The sequence below is a fragment of the Sminthopsis crassicaudata genome, chromosome 1 (assembly GCF_048593235.1).
Source record: "Sminthopsis crassicaudata isolate SCR6 chromosome 1, ASM4859323v1, whole genome shotgun sequence".
NCBI classification, from domain to species: Eukaryota; Metazoa; Chordata; class Mammalia; order Dasyuromorphia; family Dasyuridae; genus Sminthopsis; species Sminthopsis crassicaudata.
Window position 1 is genome coordinate 418,004,416 of NC_133617.1, and position 10,415 is coordinate 418,014,830.

Sequence of the window (10,415 nt, forward strand, 5' to 3'; positions counted from 1 at the left end):
TTACCTCTGCATCTGTTTCAAATGTGTTTGCTGTAAATAACCTATTGTTGGATTCTGGTGTCTAATCTCTTATGCTATCCTATTTTATGGGTGACTTTATTATCCCATTCACATTGTTCATACTACTCTCCATGAACTCAGGTCCAACCAAACTGGATCACTAGCTCTTCTATAAACTTGATATTCCAGCTCTTGTCTTAAAAGCAATAACAAAAGCAGTTTTGTGTGCAGTTTCTACCCCTTTATCTCTACCGCTCAGAAATCTTGACCTTCAATTTCAGCTCCTAAGATAGGTGAAGTTTTCTGTCCTGGATTACCCTGGGGGGGGAGGGAGCTCTCCCTTTTCCCTGATTGTTCATGTTCTCTCTGAAATTTCTTTGTATTATAGTTAACTGCATGTTTATTATATGCTCCCAGGAGAAAGTAAACTCTGGGAAGGCAAGGACAATATTCTGCAGACCCTAAAACAATGCCTTACAAATAGTAGGCGCTTGAATACTTATGAATGAATGTAACATTTTAAAAGTGACTGCTATGTACAAAGCACTGTGCATGCTGGGAACCAAATAGAAAAGACTGACCTTGCTTCTAAACACATTTTGTGTTTGGAAGAAAGCTGCAGAGTGTTGTGGTCCATCTTGTTTTGGTCTCCCTTCTTTCCTTTCTCTATTGTCAATCCATTCAGCTATATGCTAACAGCTGTCCTTAGTATGTTGTCCTCCTTTCCCATCACCACATGATGCCCAAATGCATCACCTCCACCACCTACCTTTCCTTTTCCTATCTGTGTTACTGAATGAGCCTACAAATAAGTCAAGTGGCCATGCTGACTGGGTTTCACTGCCAACTTATTTTAACTCACTTGTGTTTATACTTTATACACTGGTTTCAGCCTTTGCACATACTTTTTATACTTCTTTCATTCGCTATCAGGTTCCACAGGAGCTACTGAAAATATGTCCTTAAGACTTCTACACTGCCTCCTTTCCTTTCCTGTCAGCAGAAGACTTCACCCATTTTCTGAGAGCAGAGGCTGTCAGACTTCCTTGTCCCATTGCACAACTCACAATCCAGATTCATCCCTCATTCTCCTTTGCTCCAGTTTCAGATAAAGAGATGTTCTTTAGCCTTGCTAATGCTGACTCTCCTTGAATGCCTAGGGTAAAGTGACTTGCCCAGAGTCACAGAGCTAGGAAGTGTTAAAGGTTTAAGGCTGAATTTGAACTCGGGTCCTCCAATGCTCTATTCATTGCGCCATACAGCTGTCCCTCTTCACTTTTTAGTAACTCTTTATATGGTAATTCTATGCCCAAGGGTACCAATAAAGTCAATGTTTTTGGTTCCCTTGATTCTCACTGTACTTGACCTCTGAAGTTTTTGATATCTTCAACATCTTCATGTCTTGGACACACTTTTACCTCAAGCTTCCTTGATGCCTTTTTCTGCTTTTATTAACTTGACTTTTCAAGACTCCTTGCCAACATCATTTCCCCAAAGTAGGTAGTCTTTGAGGCTTTGTCTCTTGTCTGAGACTAGTAGTGAAGAGGTGGAGATCTACCACAGACTTTTATCGAGAAAGAGACAACCCATGGAACGCTGTGGAAGCAAGATCAAGGAGACCTGACAACAGATTGGACCGGGGGAGAAGAGGGAAGGGGGAGCTCAGTAAGGGGACAAATTGTTTGAAATTTCAGGTTATGAATCTGGGATACTGACAGGATGGTGCTCCTTTTCTCTGTAGAAAAGGTAAGTTTGGAGATGGCATGAGTTTTGGGAGAAAAATGAATTGCATTTTGGGTATGATGCAGTAGATACTGTTGACACCTAGGTAGATATGTTTAGCAATGGGTAATTTGGTATAGGAAGTTAGGAGAGATAAAAAGGTTAGATATTCACATATCTAGTTGCCAAAACTTGTCACTTCTCCTTACACAGCATCTCTCATATTTATCTTTAAGCCTTTGCTGGTCATCATCTCTTACTTGAACTCTTCCAATGTCTTCTAATTGTTCTTCCTGCCTTCAGCCTGTCTTCCTCTCCAATCTATCCTGTATACAGCTGTCAAACTAATATTCCTAAAATATTTGACTATGTAACTTTTCTATTTAAAAATAAGAATGGATCCCTTTCTAACTTTACCTTGATGTGGTGGCCCACACTTATAATCCCAGCTCCTGGGGATTACGAGGGGTCTGGGCCCGAGCTGCCAACTCTTCAGATTCCCCAAAACCTCTAAGGAAAGAAAGGGTCTAACCGTGTAACCCCTCTTGGTGGGGCTTTGAGCTTTGAGAGGTATGAACTGAGCTGAGTTCATACTAATTCCAACACCAATATGGTGAGTCCTTGGGAGCAAGGAGAGGACCAGGAAGGATATGCCAAAGGATCCTTGAGTTGGGGAGAATCAGGTCAGGCAGGAAAAGGAGCATGCTGAAGCTTCTAGGTCAACAAACAGTGAGATCTAGACCTATAAGTGGTTCTTAAACTTAAGCTTAGAGGAGACAAGGAGTATCAGCATTTTAAAAAGGAAAAACAAACAAACTTAGGGATGCAGTGGGTCAAGCACACTGGATTTGGAATCATTAGCGTGGAATTGAACTGCTAGGCCCATCATGTAATGTTGGACAGATTTATAGATCTAGTCTCAGGTTCCTCCTATATGAAATGAGGGGGTTGGCCTAGAGCTTTAAAGTCCATTCCATTTCTGAGCCCTCTGTTCCGTCCTGGCATTTAGAGCTCTCCACAATCATATTGTTTCCTTTTATATCCTAAACTGTTCTAAACTGACTTGCTCTCTTGCTTTTCCCTGGACAGCCTCCACACCATTGTGGAAATGGTCTCATATCCAAGAAAGTTTCCCTTTCCCTCCCCATCTGCTTCCTAAAATCCTTGGCTTTCTTCAAAGCACAGCTCAGGTATAACCTCCTACACCAAGACTTTCCTGATATCCCAAAGTTGGTAACATTCTTTCCTTCTAAAATTATTTTATATAACTTTGTACATTCTTCATATTTATTTGTGTACAGTATATAATCTATCCCCTCATCCCTATGTAGACTGTAAGCTCCTCTCACGGGCAGGGGTAATTTCAATTTTGTCTTTGTATTCCCAATGTTATGTATTTAATAAAGATTTACTGAATTGAATCTGGCTGAAGCTCTTCCAACTTGATGAGTGACTTATTCTGGCTAGTGGTACCAAGCTGGGAGTCAGACTGAAGCTCAAACCCTGACGCTGCCACTAACTAGCTGTGTGATCACCTTGCATGCTGCCTCACTTATAAAATGAGAGATATGGCCAAGATGATATCTAGTACCCCTTTCACCTTCAACAGTCCAAGATACATCCCTAACCAGATCAGAAAATATATTTGTAGTAGATGGAGATGGGGCCCTGAAATGAAGCAAGGAGGACAGGTGAGGTGCTGTCTCTGTGGGGTATGGAAGGTCATCACAGGCTCTATTAATGAGAGAAGCTTCCCTTACTTTGATCAAACAAGATATCAGAGTGAAATGAGTCCCCAGCAAAACTGTATAATCCTCGTAACTTTAGAAACAGCAGTTTTAGCCACAAACCCAAGGAGTACCTTGCAGAGAGTATGTGAGCTGCTTGGGTCACAATCATGGGCATCAGTTATCTAGTGTCCACCATATAGAAAACCAGTCCCATGACAATATTCTCTAATGACTTATTCTTTTGACAGCTGCCACCTTCAAACAATTTAACAAAATAATTCTTTAAGCTTTGCTTATCCAAGTCAGTATTTCTGTCTGGTAGTCATATGCAAAGTCACTTTAGGCTTAGAGATGAGCCGGTGGTTATACAGTTAGCAAGGAAATTTCCATGACACCTGCAGGTGTAGGACTACTGAGGACTTGCCCTAATTTACACGAGTTAAGAAAGAGTTTCCAGGTTTGAATGAAAATAGTACAAGTATTATGTCCTGAGGAGTGGGACTGTCACTGCTAATTCTGTTCGACACAGGACTAGCATGGCCAGAGAATGTGAGCTGTGGAAGGCAAAAGGTCTCTGGCTTCAGTTCACTAACTCTGTATGATGATAGGCTTTTGTTGCCTTACCTATGAAATGGGGACTGCAATCTCTGCTCTACCTGAATCTCAGGATTTCTAAAAAGATCAAAAAGAGTTGATTGAATACACTATAAAAATATAAGGCAACACTGGGAGCACTTTTACTTGCACAGAGAACGATCACCACTGTCTTTGAATTGAAAGAAAGCAAACTCCAAACAGAAATGAGCACTACATACCAATACATTGTTCTTCAGACAAAACCCTCAAGATGGTCAAAGCAAGTCACAAGACAAAACATCTCAAGCATGTTCTTGCTAAAAAGCACAAGGTCACAAATAGCCTTCCACTTAAGAACAAAGAATATGTTGGTCTATGAGGTGTGGAAATCAGACCTCTTTTATTAAATACATATCAAATTTAATGTAGTCTCACTAAACAGTCAACTTAAAAACCCAAATCAATCTTAATCTCTATAATCCCTGGAATTCAGGAGGGATCTGGACTTAAACTGAGAACTCTTCAATTTTGCCAAAACCTCCAAGGAGTAAAGAAAGGGACCATGAACTTATGGTATACCTCCTCCTCCACTTGAGAGTCCAAGCTTCTCAGATGATTCTAGACAATTTCTATCACTTATGCTTTTGCTAATTATCAGAGATCCAGGAACCAAATTCTGTTCTCCTAAAAGTGCACAGCTGACCAAGCAACTCCTCATAACAAAGTTCTTTTCCCTAAATGCTCTGTGCCCAACTCTTCTGGCTGTCCTGCTCACTCATATGCAGCAGCCCTCCAGTATCTTCATCTAGCATCTTCTTGATCTTGGATAGGACTGTTCACTTAGCGACAGACATTTTGTGCCCTACAAAAAAAGCCGTCGCATTATCTTAAAGATCACTGCCACATGGCATGGTCCACATGAAGGCTAGGATCATTGGGCATGAGGATTCATTTGCCAGAGATGCAGGGTGCTACTCCACATAGCCGACACCTCTTCTACACAGGTATATTCTACCCTGTCTTCCCTTAACTCAATTGTGTACTAGTCATAAAGGAAGCAGAGTAGAAATAAGTTGTTGGCATGGTCAAGGCATGCGGGGGTAATTCCTTCCCCACCCCCAAAGTCCTCTCCACCTCTCCAAAGGACTGTCAAGTCTAAGAGGCTGATGTTTTCTCTAGGGAAGCTTCAGGCCCGCAACAGGCAAGGTAGAACTTCAGTTGGCTTCGGAGGCTCTGGATACACTTGGATTTCAGGACCATGATTTCATCCAGCTGGGTCACAAAGTCTTCAAAATCCTAGGGGACGAAACAAGGACAATCCATGGAGAAGTGTGGGAAACAAGTGTTCCCAAACATCTCTTAATGACTCTCTGTGGCATCATGAAAAAAGCCCTAGCTTTGGAAGAAGACCTAAGCCGGAGAACAACTCTTCCATTTCTAGTGTTGGGACAACTTCTATGAGCCTTGGTTTCCTTCTCTGTAAAATGGTGACAAAGTTTCAATTACCCATCTCAAAAGGTGGTTGTGAAAATCAAAGGAGCTTTTACATAAAACTCACACTCCTTCCCCCCTTCCCCTTCCCCACTTACCTCTTGGGAAACTGTAAAGTGCTATAGAAAGTGTTTACTATTATTATCCACATGATTATCATCCCTGACTTTCTGCCTCCTTCAGCAGGCTCATTTACAATGTGGTCTTTACTCAAGCTTTCCCTCTTCCTCTATATTCCAATTCTATTTGTCTTCAGGATATAGTTCCTCTATTGAAACTATAACAAACATGACATTTTTCTTAATTGCTGCAGCCCTCTGTCATTTCATCCTATTATTCTTTGTTCCCAATTGTGTATAATGGTGACATTTAGTGGTGTTTAATCAAATGCTGCCTTGTATTTTTTCTATGAAATGTGTCTTATTTCCTCAACCAGACTGGGAAGACATTTTCTCCCATACTGTCTCACAGTCTAGTCCTAGACAGAAAGTAGGAATGAAGTGAATTGATCTAAATGTGGATTGGTGGCCTTAGCTGAGATTTTGTCCCATAAGAGTTGAGATATACAGATCCTTTATGTTAGCAACAACAATGTGAAATCAGACATGAATTTTCTTCTATCTTTAGCCAATTTCATTCCTCCCCTTTTTCCAGTAGTCAAATTTGTGCAATATTTGCCTAGCCCCTGCAATTAATGGTAAATAAGATTAGCATCCACTGAACTACTGAGTCCACTATGGGAAAAGAGACTAACTGTAGCTGTAGCAGCTAGTGAGGGCTTGGTAGCAGCTCTGAGCTTTGAGTGTGCTCCTACACAGGAATAGTCTAATGCAGTGGTCCTCAAACTTTTTAACTAGGGGCCAGTTCACTGTCCCTCATAACCCGACAGGCTGCATAAACGTCCTCAGCTGGCCGCATCTGGCTCGCAGGCCGTAATTTGAGAACCCCTCCTTAATCTAATGCACATTGCCTTTCTCAATCACCTCAAGAGATAGACCAACTGCTAAAAAGCTGCAATCTTTTCTTAATGGAGGGAAACATGACTCGGGGGCATGTTTAAACTAACAGAGGATGAGTTCACCTCATATTTCTATGTTCATAACAACAACTCTCAACCTCTTTCTCTTAAAACACACACACACACACACACACACACACACACACACTGCACTTTAGTAACTATTTCCCACAATAACCCATCTAGGTAAGTAATTTCAGTATTATTAATTGCTTTTTAAAATGAGGAAAAAGATTGACATAGGTGACATGACCTGCCTAGATTACTTCGGGACAAGGCTGAAATTCTCTTGATTCTAAATTCAATTATTCTTCCATTAGACTATTCTTACAGAGAAGGAGATGGGGCAGAACAAAATAATCACATGGCTAGTTGTCAGATGGCACACAAAACGTTAAGAATTCTCAGTAGGTGCAGGGAAGGAGCTGAGCTGGCTAAGCTCTTCACAACTTTAGGACATTTTGTTCCTTTCTCTCCAAGTCAAGCTTGATCCCAAAGGAAAAAAAGAAGCGAGATCGGGGAATCCTTATGGAGTAAAAACATCCCAAGGAGTTAACTGGGGGATTGTATTTGAGCCTGTTTCCCCTAAAATAAACCAGCCTATATTAATTCTGGAACCAACCAGATCTATAATAGCAAGGAAAAAGTAAAAATGATAATGATACACAGCGTTTATATAGATCCTATGTACCAGACACTGTGCTAAGCAATTTATAATTATCTCATTTAGTCATCATAACCACCCTGTGAGGGAAGTGCTATCATCATCTGCATTTACAGTTGAGACTTCATCCTGGGTGTCACAGGTGTCACCAAGCTGCCATTAGTCTTCTTCTGGCCTACCATGGGAGAGCAGAGCCTACTCTGAGCCTGCAGAGACTAATCCAAGCCTCCCAAAGATTGGGTCTGGGAGAAGGCAAGACACTGAATCCCTCCTGGTTCCAAGGCTGTCGAATGACCAAAGCATCTGAATCAGCTAAGAGAGAAACCTTAGCTTCAGGTTAAACCTACAAATTTCAAAAGTCTTAAGGCTTGCATAGAACTGAGATTTCCTCAAGTCAGTTGACAGCCAATGATTACTCTCCTGCACAGCATTAAGGCATAATTGGGAGAATAATTCATGCCAATTTCATCTTGAAGTTAATGGGCCCAAATTTCAGAGGTTGTTCCACGGTATACTTACAGCTACTGACATCTGATTGATCAAACTCTCCTCCTTGAAATCCAATTCTGCCATTTTGTCCAGCTGTTCCTGATGGGCTCGAATGACAACCTGTCTGGGGAAGCACAAGGACTCCTATCTCAACCCTTTCAGCAGAAGGAAGCTTTGTGCTCCAAACTCCCCCTCTCCAGGTTACTCTGGCAGTTTTCTTAGATGACATCTCTCAGTCAGACTAGTTTTAGAGATTGGGGGAGGGAAGGCAGAAATACAGTGACTGGCCCACTCATTTTGTACTTGTATCACATAATTATCCTGCAGTGCTAGTTTAAATGTCTGTTTTTCCCAACAAGACCACAAGCTCCCTCGGGGCAAGGACCTTAAACTCAGTCCTGTTAGTTCTTGCATTACAGGCTTAGGCACAATACATTTTCCCACAAAGATCAGAATTTTTCACTCAGTGAGCACTGGTGCAACTTATGGCCAAATGTGCTGATGGGCCAATAAGCTCTGGAGTTGCCATCAGTGGGAACCACTCTTTTACCAGAGAAAATATAAATTGTTCCCAAAGCCAGATTGAATTTAGGGAAGTAGGGCAACCTAGTGTTTTTCTCCTATGAGCAAAGCTGACAGGAATTGTGGCCAATCTTGGTTACCTAGCAATGCCAGTCTTCAACCTGGAGACTGTTATTTTTTGTTTGTTTGTTTTATTAAAGCTTTTTATTTTCAAAACATGGATAATTTTTCAACATTAACTTTTGCAAAACCTTGTGTTCCAATTTTCCCCCCTTCTTCCCAACCCCTCCCATAGATGGCAATATATATGTTATTCAATATATGTTAAACATGGTAAAATATATATATTTAAACCCAATTTTTGCATACTTATTTATACAATTATCTTGCCGCACAAGAAAAATCAAATCAAAAAGGAAAAAAATGAGAAAGAAAACAAAATGCAAGTAAATAACAACAAAAAGAGTGAAAATGCTATGTTTGATCCACCCTCAGTCCTCTCTCTGGGTATAGGTGGCTCTCTTCTTCACAGGATCATTGGAATTGGCCTCAATCATCTCATTGTTGAAAAGAGCCACGTCCACCAGAATTGATCATCATATAATCTTCTTGTTGCCATGTACAATGATCTCCTGATTCTGCTCATTTTACTTAGCATCAGTTCATGTAAGTTTCTCCAAGCCTTTCTGAAATCATCCTGCTGATCATTTCTTACAGAACAATAGTATTCTATTAACATTCAGATACCTTAACTTATTCAGCCATTCTCCAACTAATGGGCATCTGAAGACTATTCTTACAGAAAAAGGAAACAGGCAAGAAAAAATAGTCTACAAGTCAGTTGTCAAGTCTCTAGGCTGCCTACTGTTCCAAACTCACCATTTCGGTACTTTATGCATATGCAACACTCTAAAGCATATGCAATATTTCAGATTTTCTGATGTTCTAAATCAGGGATGGGGAATCTTTTTTCTGCCAAGGGCCATTTGGAGATAATATCATTCAGGGCCATATAAAATTACCCACTTATAGAACTCAAGCAAGGAAGGTTGTTGTACCAAGCTTTCAGCTCATTATCATCTATTAATTGATTATGTAAATGATTTTTAGATCTTATATAGACTCACAAGCTGGAAGTTCCCCACCCTTGAAATAAATGATCAAATCATCTTTTCACTTGCATCAGGAAAGGAGCCTGACAGAACCGCTAATGATTCATACATGTGTATGGAGCCAATAGGCTTAGATTTCTACTGGTTCAGGAGAAAGATGCCCTCTTGTTCCAGGCTCCAATAGATACTCAGTCTTCTGGTCTATGGACGATAGCTGTTACTGCCATGACAGGACACAGGAATAGTCTTTTAGTGAATGTTTTTCCTTTCCTTTTTACTATTTTCAAACTACATCTTTTGTTTTTCATTTTTCCCTATTGATTGATCTCATTCCCTTTCTTTCTTTGGAAGGATACCTTATAGAGAAAAATAATCTCAGTGCCAACCTCCCAAACTTTCTTATCTCATTCCCTGCCTCCAGAAGTAGGAATAACCAACTTTATTTCTACTATTGCCTTAGGTTGCAAATACTTTAGATTGCAAATTCCTATGATGAATGCATTATTCAACAGATAGCTGAACTATCTAGCATGTGGATTTAATGGGATGTTATTGTATTGTCCCTGTATTACAGATGTAATAGGAATATAAAATGAAGAAATAAGAGAAATATGGGAAGATGTATATGAAGTGTGTTGTTTTCTCTTTTCTCCATATGAGAGGCCTTTTTCAGTTGTGGGATGCTGCTGGTATCCTCTCTGACATTGCTTTTCATCTCTTTTCCATGTGTCTTGTGTGTACATGGTTGACAGCATGTTGTCTCCCCCAATAGTTTGTGAGTACTTTGATGGAACATGCTGTCTACTCCAAGATGTTGGACAAAACCTACATTCTTGGATATGGCCAATGTGGGAATTTGTTTTGCTTGATTGAGCATATTTGTTATAAGGGCTTAAGTTTTCTTTTTCTCCCAAGTGGGAGGGATTGATTTTTTAAAAAGGGAGATAAAATGAATGCATGTTAATTAAAATAAAATTATTTAAAAATGAAGAATTTCAGTCCCAGAGAACTGACAAGGAAATATATCCTCCAGGAGACTTTAGTATTATGCACATGAGAACTGTAAGATAAGGTTACTATACTGGTTAGCT

The 10,415-nt window shown here is 40.3% G+C and overlaps 1 protein-coding gene across 6 annotated transcripts in view; it reads right to left on the reverse strand.

Moving 5' to 3' along the window:
* Nucleotides 1-4,426: 4,426 nt before the first annotated feature.
* The window catches only part of KIF24 (kinesin family member 24), a 64,563-nt gene continuing 58,574 nt past the window's right edge, over nt 4,427-10,415 (reverse strand). For 4 of the 6 annotated variants that reach the window (XM_074280209.1, XM_074280212.1, XM_074280211.1 and 1 more), the window contains 2 exons: nt 7,721-7,814; nt 4,427-5,324 (listed from right to left, as the gene is read on the reverse strand). In XM_074280209.1, coding sequence (XP_074136310.1) covers nt 5,184-5,324; nt 7,721-7,814 — 235 coding nt within the window. In that variant the 3' untranslated portion in view covers nt 4,427-5,183. The remainder of the gene's footprint in view (nt 5,325-7,720; nt 7,815-10,415) is intronic. The other 2 variants (XM_074280213.1, XM_074280214.1) reach the window with 2 other exon arrangements.